At 41.8% G+C, this 20,843-nt stretch overlaps 3 protein-coding genes across 7 annotated transcripts; 2 read left to right on the forward strand and 1 right to left on the reverse strand.

The window, feature by feature from the left end:
• The first annotated feature begins 11 nt into the window (after positions 1 to 11).
• On the forward strand, positions 12 to 3,626 carry LOC121545101 (charged multivesicular body protein 2a). Of its 2 annotated transcripts, none has more exons than XM_041855616.1 (6): positions 12 to 166; positions 1,201 to 1,388; positions 1,502 to 1,681; positions 1,877 to 2,007; positions 2,328 to 2,389; positions 2,543 to 3,626. In XM_041855616.1, the coding sequence occupies exons 2-6, from the start codon at positions 1,221 to 1,223 to the stop codon at positions 2,662 to 2,664; spliced, it is 663 nt and encodes a 220-aa protein (XP_041711550.1). In that variant the 5' UTR covers positions 12 to 166; positions 1,201 to 1,220; the 3' UTR covers positions 2,665 to 3,626. The 2 variants fall into 2 exon arrangements, with proteins under 2 accessions (XP_041711550.1, XP_041711469.1); XM_041855535.1 differs by having other exon boundaries at positions 1,221 to 1,388.
• A 1,753-nt stretch (positions 3,627 to 5,379) lies between these two features.
• Positions 5,380 to 10,198, reverse strand: LOC121544940 (male-specific lethal 1-like 1). Of its 3 annotated transcripts, XM_041855413.2 has the most exons (10): positions 9,952 to 10,198; positions 8,799 to 9,574; positions 8,501 to 8,697; positions 8,085 to 8,413; positions 7,878 to 7,942; positions 7,663 to 7,730; positions 7,342 to 7,466; positions 7,111 to 7,183; positions 6,376 to 6,431; positions 5,643 to 5,723 (listed from the first exon to the last, which is right to left on the reverse strand). In XM_041855413.2, coding segments are annotated over exons 2-10 (1,572 nt in total). In that variant the 5' UTR covers positions 9,456 to 9,574; positions 9,952 to 10,198; the 3' UTR covers positions 5,643 to 5,721. The 3 variants fall into 3 exon arrangements, with proteins under 3 accessions (XP_041711263.2, XP_041711179.2, XP_041711347.2); XM_041855329.2 differs by lacking the exon at positions 6,376 to 6,431 and having other exon boundaries at positions 5,380 to 5,723; XM_041855245.2 differs by having other exon boundaries at positions 5,638 to 6,431.
• An 8,245-nt stretch (positions 10,199 to 18,443) lies between these two features.
• Positions 18,444 to 20,066, forward strand: LOC121582123 (gastric inhibitory polypeptide-like). Of its 2 annotated transcripts, XM_041897718.1 has the most exons (5): positions 18,444 to 18,888; positions 19,135 to 19,230; positions 19,349 to 19,486; positions 19,629 to 19,725; positions 19,884 to 20,066. In XM_041897718.1, the coding sequence occupies exons 2-5, from the start codon at positions 19,145 to 19,147 to the stop codon at positions 19,884 to 19,886; spliced, it is 324 nt and encodes a 107-aa protein (XP_041753652.1). In that variant the 5' UTR covers positions 18,444 to 18,888; positions 19,135 to 19,144; the 3' UTR covers positions 19,887 to 20,066. The 2 variants fall into 2 exon arrangements, with proteins under 2 accessions (XP_041753652.1, XP_041753661.1); XM_041897727.1 differs by lacking the exon at positions 18,444 to 18,888 and having other exon boundaries at positions 19,029 to 19,230.
• Positions 20,067 to 20,843: the final 777 nt, after the last annotated feature.

The raw sequence follows: 20,843 nt of genomic DNA on the forward strand, positions 1-20,843 counted from the left end.
CCTGCTAGGGATGAAAGTGGAGATATCTTTATGCGGAAGTCCATTAAAGAAAACAAGTAGGTAGACTATTCCCGAATTAAAACCTTTGAAGACCTCTCAAACGGTATTTTCCTTTGCAATTGTCATTATATTGACATAAACAGACCTACGAAAGACTTCATACACGGTAAGATAACATGGAATAACTAACTTGTTGCTATGACTCAACTTCTTAGCAGCTAATGTTAGCTAACAAGGAAGCAAGCGTAATAGTTTAAACAAAGACATTACTCTGAGGTTTTAAGGTTCTTCTCGCCAGACTAACGTAATCAGGCCCATGCAGTTATGCATATGCCTGTTTGTTGAATTATTAGACTCCGATCAATAACCTTATAGGGCAATTTCACAACTTTAACCTCGTTTTCATTATCTACAGCACAATACCAGTGTTTACATATGTGAAAACGCTGCATTTCTGTTTTGTAGAAAAAATATAAAGTTCTATCAGTTGACATCAAAAGTTAAAACATTATTTTCAAACACTATTGCCCTGTTCAAAACAACTGAGAAGTCAGAAATCTCCGACTTTAGTGCGTTCAAGACAACTGGGAACTCAGGGGGAAAAACGAGCTCCTACTGGAAAAAAATAGTTTTGAACGGTCATCCAAGTCGGAAATTGGGCATCTTATTAGAGCTTCCACTTTCCGACCAGAGAATCACTGACGCCATGATTTGACCTCGTTTTTTTTTTGAGTTCCCAGTTGTCTTGAAAGCACCATTTAATCCTACCTTGTGATGTCACAGAGAAGCATTTTTTTTAGGACCTTTCTTATTTTTGGAACCACAGATCATAAAAACGGGCCATTTACACACGTAGACACTGGCATGGTGCTAGAGATAATGATTATGAGGTTGAAAAGTGACAGAATTGTCCTTTAATCTTGAATGTTAAAAAGCAGTTTAATCAGGGTCCAGTTAGCTAGCTACAGTAACTGTATCTGATGAGAAGTTGGCTAGCTACATTAGCTATAAACAAGAATTTGTGTATGCACGAACTCTCACAAACAAACGTATGCATAAAAGTACCTAAAATGTGTGCCTCTTCAGGGGAAAAACTGGCACATTGTAAGTAATAATGACTGACAAGAGAGAGGTAGATTTGGATTGAATATGTAGCCTAATTAATTCCTGTGTTGAAGCCTTACAAATATCTGTTTATAGTTCCTCTTTTTGTTCCTAAGATGGAGTTCCTGTTTGGGAAGAGGAAGACCCCGGAGGAGATGCTGAGGCAAAACCAGAGGGCACTGACTCGGGCCATGAGAGATCTGGACAGAGAGCGACAAAGACTGGAGCAGCAGGAGAAGAAAATCATAGCTGACATTAAGAAAATGGCCAAACAGGGACAGATGGTGAGAGAATAAGAGGGCAAAGATAAGAGGCTTTAAAGGGGAAAAGTCTTGATGCTTTAATATCAATCGTTATGCTTCATTTTAAAATTCTTACTCCTCTGTTACCATTCCAGGATGCTGTGAAAATCATGGCAAAGGACTTGGTTCGCACAAGGCACTATGTGAAGAAATTCATTATGATGAAGGCAAATATCCAGGCTGTCAGTCTGAAGATCCAGACTCTCAAGTCAAACAACAGCATGGCACAGGCAATGAAAGGAGTCACAAAAGCCATGGCTACCATGAACAGACAGGTGATCATTGTTTCATTGTATCATGTGATTGATTCCTGTTAAAAACACAATCCAATTCTGTTTTAGAGGATAACTTGCCATTAGAACTGTAAAACACTAATAATAACCCAAAACGTTTGTAGTCATTCTTGTTACCAGTGAATTGTGCCAATACATTCTATAGGCTCACGTCATATGTTCACTTCCCCTACACAGATGAAGTTGCCACAGATTCAGAAGATCATGATGGAGTTTGAACGACAGAGTGAGATCATGGACATGAAAGAGGAGATGATGAATGATGCCATAGATGATGCCATGGGTGATGAGGATGATGAAGAAGAGAGGTAGGGGGTTCATGACAGAAATCTCCAGCCAAATCATTAAAATCTCAAAACCAAATCAAATTTTATTTGTCACATGCGCCGAATACAACAGGTGTAGTAGACCTTACAGTGAAATGCTTACTTACAAGCCCTTAACCAACAATGCAGTTTTAAGAAAAATAACTGTTAAGTAAAAATAAAAAAATAAGCCTGCACTACCTCAATTTGATCACATCGTTATTCGTGAATGTTATATTAAATTGTACTATTCATATTTTTTGGCATACTTTTGTTAGCTGGTAAATCTATGGAAACACTAACTCTCACTGTTTTATTTACAGTGATGCCGTTGTGTCCCAAGTGTTGGACGAGCTGGGTCTCAATCTCTCTGACGAACTCTCAAGTAAGGAATACAGTCAAGTTATTGCGCTTGCAGTTAGTCAAATTTACAACTGCATTCACTACAATGTTGTAGTAGTGATACAGCTGGTTGTCTCTTCATCAAGATTCCTATGAATACTGATTGATTGGATTGATTTCCTTGCTGTTCATTTAGATCTGCCATCCACGGGAGGTAGCCTCTCCGTGGCAGGTGGGAAGAAAGCTGAACCCCAGCCAGCCCTGGCAGATGCAGATGCTGACCTGGAGGAGAGACTGAATAATCTCAGGAGAGACTGAGCGTGGAGAAACTGGCACACAACAGCACTTTGGCTGCCTGGCGTTAATACAGATACACATGTTCTCAGCAACTCAGATCTCTGTATCTAGATTTATTTGGGGAAGAGAAGTGGAGGAACACTGGAGGGTTTCAGTGAGAACTCCATGTTATTACGGTATATAGCTTTTTTGTTTGCAAGTATTGATATTTTTCGCTTGCAGTATGTTATCTTTTATCAATGACGGATCAGAATCATTATCCATACCACAATTGTTCTCTTAAAAATATGAAGCATTCTCTTTAGGGGGAATATTTTAATGAAGTGAGTTTAAATACACCCAAAGGCATGCATTACACTCCTTGGGTAAATTGTACACTAATGATTTTAAAGTGAATTTAGACTATCCTGTTAAAGTAAACGTTTTGTATATTTGATGTACAAGTATCACTACATTTGTACAACATTTCAACTTTCAGAGTTGTGTGCCTGAAGGCATACAGTACACATTATCAGATATAACATTATTAACATGATTTAGTAATGGTTTTACTGTTTGTTGTTACTTGCTTGCTTTTGATTTACTTTGAGAGTTTGTATAACATAGGGATTCACAGAGGTTTCAAATTATTAATGGGACTGCGGAGAAGATGCTGGTCATTAAGTATATCCTTTACATTATCGTAACATCCTTTGTTTGTGTGAGTTAAATGACAAATAGGTAAATGGATTCGACAAAAATACTAAAGTGGGGTAAAATGTCTACCGTGTGGCAAATTTTCCTACATGTCAAATGTCCGAAAGGGGGAACTCGCTTAATGGTGCCTGGTAAAACTGAAATAACCTTTTATCCTAGGACTGCAGTCGTTGTGAGTTTTCATGATAATCAACGTAATATTTATCAAAAGGTTAGAGGGTATGGTGGTTTATATAATAAATTATTTCCTATTTTGCCTTTATTCAATAAACATTTTTTACATTTGACAGTAAGGCGTAATTGTCTTACTTCAATACCTAGAAATGTGATAACATTACCCCTACCCCCCCTGACCACAACATTTGGCTAACAAGATCAATCTCATTTATGCAGTGGTAATAATACACTAATGCTCCCATTATTTAATCTTGCTTAAAGGTCTATTAACCACTCCATTCACATTGCTGCTGCTTTGTTTCATGGTGTGTAATGTTTGTACTTACATGCCCATGTTGTTCAAACTCAGGTTTCCCAATAGTATAATTCAAAGAGTTTTCTAAGAATGTTTGCACTCCATTTCTCTCATGGATATGGCCTACCATTATCAATCAATTTCAGAGCTCATCAATCTACATATCGAGAAGACTAAGCTTAATGTTTTTCGTTTTATTCCAAAACAAACTTTTGTAAATTATAGTCAACATACAATCAATTATCATAGAACAATAATACTGAATGTACTCAACACAAACATTTAAATAATACAAAAATAACAGCCATGATTTTCATATTTACATTTGTTCCTGAAAGCAATGTACAGAACAATTTCGCATTATTTCAAAACCAGCCTGTATTTTGTGGTCTGTAGCGTTGGAGAGGCAGGAAGCCATTGAGCCAAAAGTAAAACTTTCAAGCGATAACACATGACAAAACACAAGCTTAACATCCCCAGGAGCTCGATACCAATATTGTTAGATATAGCTAGCATTTAAGGGAAGGAAAATACCTAGCATTAAGTTTGAGTGCTCTAGCTGATTAGGCTACTCTAATGCCAACCCATGTTTTTTAAACTTCACAGTAGGACTGATATCTACATCTCAGTTATCTACTGCAATTTATTGTGATGTACTGGAAAAACATCCTAAAATGGAAAAACTCCAGCAACCAATGAGTCATGCTTTCGAAATTAAATCAGATATTACTCTTCTCGGAATTGTACTAAGCGGAAATGTTTCATTTACAGCTCTACCATGCTGATCGTTGCTATCGTTTGGAACAGATTTGTCACCTCAAAAAAGACCATGCAGACTCGCATAATAAAATCATGAGAAAAAAAACAAAAGTGCATACTGTAGAAGACCAAAGGTTTTCAAATCAATTTAACAGCCAATTTTGTCTGCCAAGAAGTAATCAACCAACTTGATTTCATGATGCAAAGTATGGACAATCATTTTAGCAACAGAAGAGGACATTTGTTATCTTATATTTACTGCATTTGTTATAAAACTTACATGCAGAGTGAGGATCAAACACATATCCACACTTTAGTGCACAATAATAAAACCTTTCACTTGAAGCAGTGTCCACACATGGAAATATTATTACAGTTAACACAGACAGGAAAAATAGTTCCGTTTCAATCTAAGCAAAACACCGAGCATGTAAACGCCAATGGCGCTTCCAGCACACAGGGTTAGTTGTAGCAATTTGCATATTGTACAATTCAAGCACTGCCAATCAGTCAAATCAGAAAATACCACTTCTCTTCTTACCCTTTAGATCACAGTCCCCAAATTTCTAAGTCAGGTTGACAACTATGTAATAAGGTAGTAATAATCAAAAGCTACATATTTTAGTGATGATGCAGTAATTAAGTATTACATTACACCGAATTCCAAAATATTTGGAAATGTTTGTGCTCCCCAGGTTTGCTTCACAGAATATGCTTATTACTAAATTGTTACTACAGACATACTAAGTAACTATTGTGTTTTACCTTATAATCACTTAGCTGTTAGTAGGGGGGCTGTTTTCCGGGGGGTACAGCTTTTCATTCATTTTGAGTAGTATGGGCACCAAATGTACCATAGCTAGCCAATTTGGTAGCCATTTTCCCCAATCTCCAGCAGCTCCTTCTCCAGGCCAGCTGGCAAGTGACACGGGAAGACAGTGGTTTACTTTTCCACAGACTACTGAGAGTAGTGACAGCCTAAACCCACAAAATAAAACTTTTCAAGTCTGGGAAAGGAAGGGGGCTCTCTCTCTCTTTTGCTTGACACACGCAGATACCACCTCACTTCCGACAGGTCCGGTGTGGCGTGTGTTTCTTGGGCACCTCGATGCGGCAGCGGCTTCGCTCGTCAAGCCAAGGCAGGTCAAAGTTCCTACAGCGGAAGACACAATTCAGAAACTGAAAAGATGACTGGAGGAATCAAGGAAAGGGGAAGGTCACCGGGAAAATTGGACCCTTGTAACCTGAAAAGCATTTCACATTGGGTTATCATCCAATTGGCACATCATGTGTTGAATAAAGAGTCTGTAAATTGTTTTCAGACTCATTCTATAGAACAGTGTTGTCTCAATATGCACACATGCAGACATGTTGATAATAATGACTGTTAGAATGGACAAATAACATTTCTTATCTATGAAAATGCGTTTTTGTATAGAGAATTTTTTAGTCTTTCTTGTCCATTTTCTTTAAAGGATTTGCAAAACTACTGGTATATAAATATCCAGTCAATATTTACCCCTTCAGATTATATGTTAAGGCTAAAGTCCCCTTTTTTTTTATTCACCATGTTGTCTTGAAACTGGCATTAACAATCATTCATAAAACCCTTTTTAAAATTTACACCAGTGTGCATTCATATTGCCCTTTTTTTCTAAATCATTAGAGCTATGCCCTCTTCTTTGAGACCAGAGGAACGAATAGGCAAGAAAATGCTTGCCTTTGAGACAAGTGTTTTGGGTGTAACATTTTCGGTTTGCTTAAAACTTAAAAATACATACTTATGGGGAAGAATAAATACTTGCATTTTGATGAAAGGTCTTTCTGTGAAACTCGCCCTGCCCCGCCACCATGGTACCATCTTGAAAAATAAATTATGCATAGTAATGGATGAACTCAAGCTAGTGGGAATAGTGACTTACATACCTAACTTATCCCCTAACTCACTGTACAAAGAAATGTCCAGCGACAAGCCTAACAGAAAAGTGAACCTATAGGAAAATGTCAAAACCTGACTAAAATAAATAACAAATGGACAAACAAATAACATCTCTGCAAACGAATGGTATATCAAATTATAAACTGGGTGGTTCGCGCCCTGAATGCTGATTGGCTGACAGCCGTGGTATATCAGACTGTATACCATGGGTATGACAAAACACTTATTTTTCTGCTCTAATTACGTTGGTAAACAGTTTATAATAGCAATAAGCCACCTCGGGGGTTTGTGATATATGGCCAATATACCACGGCTAAGGGCTGTGTCCAGGCACTCAGCTTTGCGCCGTGCATAAGAACAGCCCTTAGCCGTGGTATATTGGCCATATGCCACACCCCCTCGGGCCTTATTGCTTAACTATATCCTTTGAATGAAAGATACACAAAAATGCATAGATGTGTTTGTTTGGACCAAGTGCTTGGAAAAGGGTGCCATGATATGTGATGGGGATGTTTTCCTCTATGTTGAACTGAACCTACAACAAGTGTTGCAGTGGACAGAGAGAGGGGCAGAACTACCGGTGGTGGAAATCATTACTTACTGTTGAGTGAGCTTCGGCAATGGCCGGCCAAAGGCCACCACAGGCAGGAAAGGGGTGATGATTATGGACTCGACTAGAGAAGGGAAAGAAAATGAATCAAGTCTGTCTGCACGCAATGAAAACATTGCTCGTAAAACTTCTGTAACTACATGTCAGTATTAAAGGTGGTGCAACTTTACGGTTCTGAGAAGAAAACATATTTAGGACAGCAGATGACGTGGCCAGTCATACCATCCTCAGTGTCCGGGTAAAATGACGAGACCTCTGGCTCACTTTCCTGGATCCCCTTCTTCTTGTTCATGCGCTGCTGCAGACGCTGAAACATGCGCTGTTCGCGTATACGCTGAATGTCCCATCTACAAAAAACAGGACACAGTTACGGAGGGAATGAGGGGAAGATGAGAGTGCAAGGAAAGGATGAAAACGCTGGTGGCTCAATGTAGTAAATCAAGATTGAATTACACAAAACATTAAAGGAGCCTTAGTGAGTGAAGATAAAGATGGTTCATGAGGCATTGAGAGTAACTTCGAAGTCATAAAACCCATTTGTACCTTTTTCTCCTCTTCTCATCTAACTCCAGCTTTGCGTGGCGCTTCAAAAATACACTGTCGTCCAACATCTTGGTATAACAACACAAAAAACATGGTTGATGTGGTTAAGGACCATTTGCATGGATAAATGGTGAGGTGGATATTGTGTGTGGCATTACAGGCTTTATTTCTAAAATATTCTGTAATTGTATAGCCAGTGTGCTCTCCTCTCTAACCTCTGGGATGTCACTGGCAGCCTCCTCATCCAAGGGCTCCATACTGTTTTCCCTCCAGGAGGGGACTGGAAGACAGAACAGTGTATAAGAGACATATGCCTAATTACGACACTACTTGGATTTCTACATTATTATTCATTGTGAGGCAATACTACACAGCTTTACACTTGGAACTGAACAACTGGCTTGTGTGGTGGGTCTACTCACTGGCTACAACCTCCTCTTTCTTCGGGGAAGGGGATGGCTCGCGCTGGGGGGAGGGGGGAGGCTGATGCCAACGACACAGGTACATCTCAGTAGTCGACATGAAAGGGAGCTCCTCCATCCGAGCGGTGAGCTCCGGGTCCTCATTGCTTGGTTGCAGAGTATCCCTCTCTACCGCTGACCGAACAAACCCCATCTTCTCTGGGGTCTCTTTACTGCGCAGCTCCCTCTGATGTGGAGACCCAGCTCCACACTCTGACTTAGAGGCGACGAACTTGGAGCCTTTGCCTCCTCGCGACTTCTGGATTTTGGAGTCCAGGAAGCAAAATTTCCTGCATGGGCAGAGCAGAGATATTAGTGAATGAAAGATAGTTTGACTGAGAATAAGTGAATGCAGAGTAGTATTTGGGGTCTGTTACCTTTTGAGGCCTTTGCCGCCTCGACTGAAGTGGAGTGACCTAGGGGTGGGAGTCTGTGGGCTGTCACCCACTTCTAGATCCCACAGGTCCTCTTTATCTGGGGTCCAGGGCTCTAGTGGCTGAAATAGGCGCTTATCACGTGGGTCCTTCCTCGTCAGCTGCAAACGGCGCTCCATGCGCTCAATACGCGCCAGCAACTGTGTATGCAGACATGTTTTTATAAATGATTTGGTTCTAAAGAAATGACAGACTTACTGTCATCTAAAAACAATTAGACACTTCCAGATACCGTGCATACCGTCTCCTTGTCCGCTTTCAGCTCATCTATCTCCTTGTCCTTGGACTGCAGCTGTTGTTGCTGTTGTTCAATCAAGTCCAGCTGAAGCAGGAGAATCTGCTGGAGGCAGGTGGCCTGTGTGTGGGGGTTAGCAGGGGTTTTCCTGATGTTCCTCCACTTGCCCTCTGTGCTGAGCTCAATGGATGCAGTGTTGACAACTCCTCCAGGGGAGACCCCTCTGGTGCTCTCAATAGTACCAGCATCCTTGGAGTTATTGTTCGAAACCAACTCTGTATTATCCATACTGTCACTCAGAATGAGTTTACCTTTAATTGGGATTCCCTCACCCCCCATTTGTCTGACGGAGGATGACAGCACCCCTGTGCTTTCCCAATTGTCGCCTTGAGCCAGTGCCCCTCCCGCTTTATTTTGAGCAGCCACTGGGGCCCGAATGATGTAATTCTGGTCTAGGATCTTTGTTTTGCTGAGGAGCTCCCCTCCAGTCTTGTGGATGGCCCCATGTACGTCATGGACATCTATGACAAAGTCACAGGATTCTCTCTTGATGGTTATTGAATTCACGACGTTTGCAGTTCCCACTTGTGATTTGTCAAAGTCAAGTTTCTCTGTGTCCAGCTTAAATCCTGCATTAGCAAACAAAGTGGATCTCATAGTCATGGCGAATAAAACGCAGGTGTTATTGAACTAACATTACATAATAACTGCTTTTTCTGCAAAGCAGTCAAGTGTCATTGAAGCCTATTTTCTGTTTCATTGAGCCTGGATCAGACTTCGTCCTGTAACAGAAAGAAGTGTTATCAGTATTGCAACCAACATAATTAACAGCTAACGTTAGCGGGTCTAAATAACAGACGAAAAGTGCTAGCTAGCTACGCTGGGCACCATGTTGCTCCATCACTGGCAACCTCGACACTAGCTACTACAACTGACTGACACATAAAATACTGCACTGCGCCTGACTGCTGGGCTTCCTTTTCACCAGCTAGATATCTAAAAACATACACAATTTCAGCTAGCTAACTTACTAACTGTACTGGACAAACAAGGTAACAAAAACTCTCCCAGCATCTAGTTAGCATTTAGTTAGCTAGCAAACTAGCTTGCTACGTAGGGTCTATTATTTTATAATCGGATAAAAATATAGTTTGCACACCCTCATGGTCCTGCAGAAGGGTTTGGTAGCTAGCTAATTCTACTGAAAGCCACAAAGACGCGCGGGGATATCGTTTGGCTAGAGTGGCTCGTGCTTTAACAAGTGCTAGCACTTCGACATTTCCTCCATTTTGGTCCTGCACGCGTTGATGAAAAACATAACAGTATAGACTCCTTTCTGTGTTTGCAAACATTGCCGCACGAGGGCGATGCGCGCAAATTGGTGGCCGAACAAGGGGGAGTTCTTATAGAACGCCAGCAAAAAAAAGAGCCTCTATTTACATGTTGCGTATGAGTGCATTTCACACTACTTTTGGATTATAATTGGATTTTAAGGATCGTATGAATGTCCTGCTTAATATAATGTTTGTGTCATTATCGCAAATCAACAGCATTACACTTAAAAAACACTTCAACCAGTAAAATGGCTCTTTGGTTAGCTTTTGCCACAACCTATATCAATGACCGTTAGCATTCTAGCTAACAACTGCTGCATCCAAAATAGTTATTTTGCAAAGATCATAACCAAATATAATCTTAGCGACTGTTCAAGCAAGAATCCAAACATCATTGTAAGCGTATGAGAACCCCAAATGGTTATTTTGTTTAGAAGTAATAAAAACGTAAATCTAGGCGTTTGTTGAATGGGTGCAGATTGGCATGGCTTTCTTACTGCCGCTAAGAGTCGTGCGTGTCGTGTACTGGAAAAGTGTCACAGCTATGGAACGCCGTTTGGGTCTTTGCGTGTCAAAAAAATATACAAATTTGACGCCTCAAATAAGCTTTTCATTTGACACGTCAAATAATACAATTATATTATAGAATGTTGTGTGTGCTGAATTTGCATGTGCAAGCCAAGCGCCACCACTACGATCAGTAGCACTGTCAAAGCTGTACAAAAAAAGTCTGCACACCAGCCACCAACGATGTGTTTACAGTAGCGCGTTGGCAATAATGCATTATTTGTTCGACGGAATGGGAAACATCTGTGTGAGCATTTTAAATAAGATCAGGATCAAACGAGCAGGATCAAAAATGTTTGCAAATATATTTGATACATATGTTATTAGCAACTTCTGGGGAAGCTAGCTAGCTTTAGCTTGGTAACGTTACCTAGCTAGCACCAATGCAACTAACGTTAGCCTGTAAACAATGACCAATAGAAACTGCAGTCATTTGCAATATCCTTAGCAATGATTTAGGAATCCATGTGAGTAAGTATTAGCTAGGTAGCCACTTGAAATGGAACTTCAGTTCATGAAAATAACTAGCTAGCCAGCAACTTAACCCTGTTGCCCAAAGCTAACCTTATAAGCAGCCAGTAAACTTCATCTGGCTGGTGAGGCTTGACCAGACCGGGTTATGTGTTGTGAAAATTGCCACAATAGTGGAATTTGCTGTTTGCCTTCAAAATAAAAGTCCCTATTTGAAAGTGACGCAGAAGGTTACAATTGGTGAAATCATGCAATATTTAGACTAGATAATGTTAAACAACGTTGGAATGTGGAGCAATGAAATGGGGTATCCCCCTGACCCATCTGTCTATCTCCTCATTTGAATTCCATGCTGTCACAGTCACTAGCCCATTCAAGCTTAACATCCTTGTCATTTATCGCCCTCCAGGTTCTCTTGGAGAGTTCATCAATGAGCTTGACGCCTTGATAAGTTCCTTTCCTGAGGATGGCTCACCCCTCACAGTTCTGGGTGACTTTGACCTGCCGACATCTGCCTTCGACTCATTTCTCCCTGCCTCCTTCTTTCCACTCCTTTCCTCTTTTGACCTCACCCTCTCACCGTCCCCCCTACACACAAGGCAAGCAATATGCTTGACCTCATCTTTACTAGATGCTGTTCTTCTACTAATCTCACTGCAACTCCCCTCCAAGTCTCCGACCACTACTTTGTATCCTTTTCTCTCTCGCACTCCTCCAACACTACTCACTCTGCCCCTACTCAGATGGTAATGCACCGTCGCAACCTTCGCTCTCTCTCTCCCGCTACTCTCTCCTCTTCCATCCTATCATCTCTTCCCTCTGCTAAATCCTTCTCCCTCCGGTCTCCTGATTCTGCCTCCTCGACCCTCCTCTCCTCCCCTTCTGCATCTTTTGACTCTCTATGTCCCCTATCCTCCCGGCCGGCTCGGTCCTCCCCTCCTGCTCCGTGGCTTGACGACTCATTGCGAGCTCACAGAACAGGGCTCCGGGCACCTGAGCGGAAATGGAGGAAAACTAGACTCCCTGCGGACCTGTCATCTTTTCACTCCCTCCTCTTTACTTTTTCTTCCTCTGTTTCTGCTGCTAAAGCCACTTTCTACCACTCTAAATTTCAAGCCTCTGCCTCTAACCCTAGGAAGCTCTTTGCCACCTTCTCCTCCCTGCTGAATCCTCCTCCCCCTCCCTCTCTGTGGATGACTTCGTCAACCATTTTGAAAAGAAGGTTGACGACATCCGATCCTCATTTATTAAGTCAAATGACACCGCTGGTCCTGCTCACACTGCCCTACCCTATGCTTTGACTTCTTTCTCCCCTCTCTCTCCAGATTAAATCTTGCGACTTGTGACGGCTATGTCAACAACTACAGACCAGTATCCCTTCTTTCTTTTCTCTCCAAAACTCTTGAGCGTGCCGTCTCTAGCCAACTCTCCCGCTATCTCTCTCAGAATGACCTTCTTGATCCTAACCAGTCAGGTTTCAAGACTGGTCATTCAACTGAGACTGCTCTTCTCTGTGTCACGGAGGCTCTCCGCACTGCCAAAGCTAACTCTCTCTCCTCTGCTCTTATCCTTCTAAACCTATCTGCTGCCTTTGATACTGTGAACCATCAGATCCTCCTCTCCCCCTCTCCGAATTGGGCATCTCCGGCGCTGCTCACTCTTGGATTGCATCCTACCTGACAGGTCGCTCCTACCAGGTGGCGTGGCGAGAATCTGTCTCCGCACCACGTGCTCTCACCACTGGTGTCCCCCAGGGCTCAGTTCTAGGCCCTCTCCTATTCTCTCTATACACCAAGTCACTTGGCTCTGTCATATCCTCACATGGTCTCTCCTATCATTGCTACGCAGACGACACACAATTAATTTTCTCCTTTCCCCCTTCTGATAACCAGGTGGCAAATCGCATCTCTGCATGTCTGGCAGACATATCAGTGTGGATGTCGGATCACCACCTCAAGCTGAACCTCGGCAAGACGGAGCTGCTCTTCCTCCCGGGGAAGGACTGCCCGTTCCATGATCTCGCCATCACGGTTGACAACTCCATTGTGTCCTCCTCCCAGAGTGCGAAGAGCCTTGGCGTGACCCTGGACAACACCCTGTCGTTCTCCGCTAACATCAAGGCGGTGACCCGATCCTGCAGGTTCATGCTCTACAACATTCGGAGAGTACGACCCTGCCTTACACAGGAAGCGGCACAGGTCCTAATCCAGGCACTTGTCATCTCCCGTCTGGATTACTGCAACTCGCTGTTGGCTGGGCTCCCTGCCTGTGCCATTAAACCCCTGCAACTTATCCAGAACGCTGCAGCCCGTTTGGTGTTCAACCTTCCCAAGTTCTCTCACGTCACCCCGCTCCTCCGCACACTCCACTGGCTTCCAGTTGAAGCTTGCATCTACTACAAAACCATGGTGCTTGCCTACGGAGCTGTGAGGGGAACAGCACCTCCTTACCTTCAGGCTCTGATCAGACCCTACACCCAAACAAGGGCACTATGTTCATCCACCTCTGGCCTGCTAGCCCCCCTACCTCTACGGAAGCACAGTTCCCGCTCAGCCCAGTCAAAGCTATTCGCTGCTCTGGCACCCCAATGGTGGAACAAGCTTCCCCATGACACCAGGACAGCGGAGTCACTGACCACCTTCCGGAGACACTTGAAACCCTACCTCTTTAAGGAAAACCTGGAATAGTATAATAGTAATCATTCTATCCCCCCTTTACTACCACTGTCTTTTGTCTAAACTAACACCTGACTTATTTCACCTGCTAGCACTGACTTGTTTAAAGAAATGTGGCGCAGTGGTCTAAGGCACTAGCTGTGCCACTAGAGATCCTGGTTCGAATCCAGGCTCTGTCATAGCCGGCCGCGACCGGGAGACCCATGGGGCGGCGCACAATTGGCCCAGCGTCGTCGGGGAGGGGAGGGGAGGGAATGGCTGGCAGGGATGTAGCTCAGTTGGTAGAGCACGGGGGGCCAGTATAAAAAAAAATATATATATATATGCACTCACTAACTGTAAGTTGCTCTGGATAAGAGCGTCTGCTAAATGACTAAAATGTAAATGTAAATGTGATCGAGATGTAGTTGTGCCAGATTGCACTGACTTTGCTCACAGCTGCTTGTTTGAAGAAGTGTACTTACTGTGATCAAGATGTGATTGTCCCACTGGCTATCCTAAGTTGAATGCACCAATATGTAAGTCGCTCTGGATAAGAGTGTCTGCTAAATGACTTAAATGTAAATGTATCAGACTACTCTGTGACACCCACAGAACCCAACTGTGAAGCGTTTACGCAAATACTAGCGTTGTAGCTCTTATCACGGGACTGTGACTGTGTGAAATCACCTCCCCAGTCAGCCTATTGTGCGTATTGACATTCACATTGCACTGTACAGCTTTACCTAAGGATTGGGGATCAATTAAATTAGGTGTCAGTCTACTCAGTACCGAGAGCTTTTTTCCCAACGTCCTCCTCAGAGTTATCGGACTCTAAAACATCCAGGTTGTATTGTTTTTCCTCTGGAATAGTGTTCAATACACATAGTAGGGTGATTGGTACAATAAATATTGCTCAATTCAAAGTGGTTTCAGAGTCCCGCATTGAGAGCTACGACGCTAATAGTCTCTGGGTGTCACTGAGTAGACTGATACCCCATGTCATTGATCCATAATCCATAGGTAAGGCTGTACAGGGAAATAAATATGCCCCCAATGAAATTCTAAAGTCTAATACATCCAATGTGATTTCAACAGATTTGTCAAATTAACAAATTATTTTATATTGTTGAATTTATAAAACAACAACCCAACCTCGTTTAGCATGATCCATGGCATTCTTCCACTATTTGTATCATTTGCATCAGTCAATGACACTCTTATTTTGAAGGCTAACCACAAAGTATCCTTATTGTGGCTAGCTTCACATAGGTGGGTCCGACCACCATTCATCAAATAATAACAGTTTTATAAATTAGGGGTATTTTAGATGATGACACCTAGCTAGATAATTAGCTAGCTAACTATAGCTACTGAAACAGATTATGTCGTTTTGCTATGTTTTTGGGGAAGAACATTGTTTGCATCCATCAGCTAACGTTAGCTAGCTTTTTTTATGATCAGCACTGTCCAGAGTTTGGGGAAGCGCAGGTACTCGAGACAAAACTTTACCAGCATCATAGCTTACGTATCGATGAGTCGTTGTGACAAATTAAATACGAGTGGTAGTGTAATCAATGTGTAATAAATACGTAAAAAATGTATGAACGGGTTAAATAGTTATGTGATGTGCAGTCATATTCAGGTCCTGATTGGTCAACAAGTTTATTTGACACATCATATAGTGTTAAATGTAGCTCAGTTGGTAGAGCAGTGTTGTGGGTTCGTTTCCCACGGGGGGCCAGTATGAAAATGTATGCACTCACTAACTGTAAGTCGCTCTGGATAAGAGCGTCTGCTAAATGACTAAAATGTAAAATGTTATTTGATGTTTATCTTTTTTGACATGCAAAGACCCAAACGGCGTTCCATACACAGCACTGACTCGCTGCATATGATAGGGATTTAAAGGACCTATATAAAACACCCTACTGAAAATACGTTATAATAAGTTATCATATAGTTTCAAAGAGCATGGTATTTTTGTGTTATCCTTAATTTTCTTATCATTTCCAAGCTCACCTAACGTTAGTGCGTTCATGTTCATTTTCCACTCTTGCAGACTTCTTTATAGTCCCCATAATGGCGCATGCGTAATTACGCCAAATGGTCATGTTTTGGGAAGAATGAAGTTGCAGAAAAGCATCAGTAGGGGGCATTGAGCTGGACATAGGGTTGGTCGACAGTGTTGAACCATATTGACCTCTGTCAAAGTGATATAGATAACGTGTCAAACTAATTATATGAAGGGCCGAGTGTCTGCGTGTCTTCACTCCTTCCTTGTGCTTTATTGATGAATTCCTGTCACCTGGGTTGTCTTGTCTTGATTGAAAGGAAAAACCAAAAACCTGTGGACACTAGGCCCTCCATGGAATGGGTTTGACACCCCTGATATATACTGAACAAAAATATAAAGCAATATGCAATCATGGTCCTCTGTAGCTCAGCTGGTAGAGCACGGCGCTTGTAACGCCAAGGTAGTGGGTTCGATCCCCGGGACCACCCATACACAAAAATGTATGCACGCACGACTGTAAGTCGCTTTGGATAAAAGCGTCTGCTAAATGGCATATTATTATTATATTATTATTTTACTGAGTTACAGTTTATATGAGGAAATCAGTCAATTGAAATTCGTTAGGCCCTAATCTATGGATTTCACATGACTTGGAATACATATATGCATCTGTTGGTCACAGATACCTTAAAATATATGGGCCTCACAATGGGCCTCAGGATCTCGTCATGGTATTTCTGTGCATTCAAATTGCCATTCATAAAATGCAGTTGTGTTCGTTGTCCGTAGCTTTTGCCTGCCCATACCAAGGCGGGAGTTTAGAATGTAAGTATGGCTCTACGAATACCTGGAAGACCGTCAGTATGGTTGAAAGTACAGTGCCTTCGGAAAGTATTCAGACCCCTTGACTTTTTCTACATTTTGTTACTTTACAACCTTATTCTAAAATTGATTAAATTGTCCCCCCCTAATCAATCTACACACAATACCCCATAATGACAAAGCAAAACAGGTTTTTAGAAATTATTGCTCATATATAATGTTTTTTTATACACTGAAATATCACATTTACATAAGTATTCAGACCCTTTACTCAGTACTTTGTTGAAGCACCTTTGGCAGCGTTTACAGCCTCGAGTCTTCTTGGGTATGACGCTACAAGCTTGGCACACCTGTATTTGGGGAGTTTCTCCCATTCTTCTCTGCAGATCCTCTCAAGCTCTGTCAGGTTGGATGGGGAGCGTTGCTGCACAGCAATTTTCAGGTCTCTCCAGAGATGTTCGATCGGGTTCAAGCCTGGGCTCTGGCTGGGCCACTCAAGGACATTCAGAGACTTGTCCCAAACCCACTCCTGCATTGTCTTGGCTGTGTGCTTAGGGTCGTTGTCCTGTTAGAAGGTGAACCTTCGCCCCAGTCTGAGGTCCTGAACGCTCTGGAGCAGGTTTTTATCAAGGATCTCTCTGTACTTTGTTCCGTTCATCTTTTCCTCGATTCTGACTAGTCTCCCAGTCCCAGCCGCTGAAAAACATCCCCACAGCATGATGCTGCCACCACCATGCTTCACCGTAGGGATGGTGCCAGGTTTCCTCCAGACGTGACGCTTGGCATTCAGGCCAAAGAGTTCAATCTTGGTTTCATCAAACCAGAGAATCTTGTTTCTCATTACATTTGACATTTTAGTCATTTAGCAGACACTCTTATCCAGAGCGACTTACAGTTAGTGAGTGCATACATTTTTTCATACTGGTCCCCCGTGGGAATCGAACCCACAACCCTGGCGTTGCAAGTGCCATGCTCTACCACCTGACCAATGCCTTTCTACCCCGATTGCTCAGTTTGGCCGGGCGGCCAGCTTTTAATAATAATAATAGGTCATTTAGCAGACGCTCTTATCAAGAGCGACTTACAGGAGCAATTAGGGTTAAGTGCCTTGCTCAAGGGCACATCGACAGATTTTTCACCTAGTCGGCTCGGGGATTAGAACCAGCGACCTTTCGGTTACTGGCACAACGCTCTTAACCACTAAGCTACCTGGCGCTTTTGAAGGAGTCTTGGTGGTTCCAAACTTTTCCATTTAAGAATGATGGAGGCCACTGTCTTCATAGGGACCTTCAATGCTGCAGACATTTTTTGGTACCCTTTCCCAGATATGTGCCTCAACACAATCCTGTCTCGGAGCTCTACGGACAATTCCTTCATTCTCATGGCTTGGTTTTTGCTCTGACATGCACTGTCAACTGTGGGACCTTATATAGACAGGTGTGTGCCTTTCCAAATCATGTCCAATCAATTGAATTTACCACAGGTGGACTCCAATCAAGTTGTAGAAACATCTCAAGGATGATCAATGGAAACAGGATGCACCTGAGCTCAATTTCGAGTCTCATATCAAAGGGTCTGAATACTTATGTAAATAAGGTATTTTTTGTTTTGTTTTGTAATACATTTGAAAATAATTCTAAAAACCTGTTTTCGCTTTGTCATTATGGGGTATTGTGTGTAAATTGATGAGGATTTGTATTTATTTAATCAATTTTAGAATAAGGCTGTAAAGTAACAAAATGTGGAAAAAGTCAAGGGGTCTGAATACTTTCCGAAGGCACTGTAAATATAGCTACACACAACCCAAAACAGGTTACAGCATTGAAAACATTCACCTTTTACTTCATTTCCTTATCTTCTAGTTTGACCATTAAGTTGTTCACGTCTCAATTGTTTCCCATCTAGCACCATTCAGATTAGCCTAATAGCCCAGAAAGGTTTCCACTGATCATGTTAAGGGTAGTTACCTCCAATCTAGAGAGCAATTTTAACCATCCAATTATTTTACTCAGTGGGGAAAAACAGGCTTAAAAATTCTGAATTCATTAGAAAGCTTGCGTATCGGAAGTATGTGTATATTATTGCCCTAATGTAGTGGAACTAACGTGTTATTCCTGATTATATGCCGGTGTTGACACAAATCACCTCTGAGAAACTGTATAAAAGGACCAATGTCTTGTTGCAATTCACAAAAAGCCTGCATCTCTCACTGAAGAATATCCATTCACAAGGTAAGATAGTTTTCAAAATATACCCTTCCAGTATTCTGCTGTTCAAACTAGAAATTTCTACTTAATACATTCATTCTTGTGTATAGCTTACTGTAGGGGTAATACATTTTTACCTACAGAAATTAGAACAGCTATTTAGAAATATAAAGTCACCTCTGTATTGTAAGTGTAAGACATTCTCCTCAATTGCAGATTTTTTCCTCTTCCTGGCTTTCTCTGCCTCTCTCTTCTCTCCTCCTTGTTTAGTTTTGTCACCATGAAGGTAGCTTTGTTTTCACTGGTGCTCCTCGGCCTGGCTGGGATGCTGCATGCTGAGGCCCTGTCCCAGTCTGGAGAGAACAGGTAAGATTCCCATCCTGCGTTTGAGATTTCTGATCATATTTCATTTTGATGATGAGTCCCCTGCATTATCTAATATATCCATTCCTCTCGCATGTTTGTGTTATTGTCTGCTTGTTAGTCTCACAGAAAATGGACAGGGTTTGGGGAGAAGATATGCAGAGTCAACCATCGCCAGTGACATGAGCAAAATCATGGACTCCATGGTGCAGAAGAATTTTGTCAACTTCCTGCTCAACCAGAGAGAGAAAAAGAGCATGTAAGTCAAATTGGCTTTGAAATTACTATAATTGCTACAGTTCAGAACTTGAGATATTCAGAAGCTGAAGCGGAGAGATATGCAGAAGTGGAGAGCAAATTCAGCCACTGGCAATGGTAATAATAAAATAAAACTGTCATAGGTCTAATGTCACTCCAGAGGAAGATCCAGAGGCTCGCCTGTACAACAATCTCCTGAAAAAGCTTGCACTGTGCATTCGCAGCAAGGGACAGATCCATGTGAGTTAATTCTGTGAACTACTTTAATATAGTAAATTGTAGTAAATATAGTAAGTTGACTACTTCAATATAGTCAATTGTTGCCAAATTATTGGTTGTGTCATATTGTTTTTATTATAATATTTTCCCATTTGTTTCCTCACTACAACCGAACACAGTGATGTTTTGAAGAATATCAACAAATGATCAACGTAGGTGGGAGAGTAATTCAAAGAGAAGCCTGAAGTCAACCAAAACATAATGACAATTTGGAGGAAAATGTATGCTTTCTATTTTTGTGTACACAATATATATTGTAAAGTTAGAAATATGAATCCAGAATGCCTGAACTTTTTCATAAATAATTGCTAAGGGAAATAAAATAGTATAAAACAAACATTGGCCTCACTGAGTTGTTAATTGCATCTAGCATTTTGTATAAGATAAACATTTCACCAAGTAAAATCTTGCACAGTAATATTTTCACAAATGTTCAAATTTTTCACAAATGCCACACCTTAAAAAAGAGGCCTACTGGTCATATTGAAGGAATAACAAGGTCCTTTGCATATCTTGAGAGGAGGCTTCATATACCACAAAATAGGCAACTACTAGAACAGAGTTTGCTACTTGGCTTCATGTTATTCCAATATATTATAAATCATATTTTTTGTCCAACCACTGAAATAAGATAATTTCATGAGATAAGGGCCTCCACTCGTTAGTCTCTTGCCGGAACATGAACGAAATCTGAATACAAGTTTTGGTTGGATAGGCAATGGCATGACGAGAGAGATGGAGTTGTTTGGGAGGGAGTTTAGCCCCTCTGTGGTTCTCCCTGCTATCCCACCTTGGTTTCTCCCTCAGCCAGTGATAGATCTAGGTTGCTTGAGAGCGTGAGAGATGTTGAAGAATGAGTAGATTCAGATGTAAGTGAACATTTAGGAACACAATAAAAACAGTGACAAAAAGAGCAACGGATCATTTATCTGTTTACACAATGGAGTTGTTGGCCATACTATTGGCTGCAGAGTGGGTGGAGGAGATGAGGCCAGACAGTAGTAATCTGCTCCGACTCCTGTGCAGCACTGATCAGCTTAAATTCATGTGTCTGCTAAGAGTGTCTGCTAAATCGTTAA

The sequence above is a fragment of the Coregonus clupeaformis genome, chromosome 1 (genome assembly GCF_020615455.1).
Source record: "Coregonus clupeaformis isolate EN_2021a chromosome 1, ASM2061545v1, whole genome shotgun sequence".
NCBI lineage: Eukaryota > Metazoa > Chordata > Actinopteri > Salmoniformes > Salmonidae > Coregonus > Coregonus clupeaformis.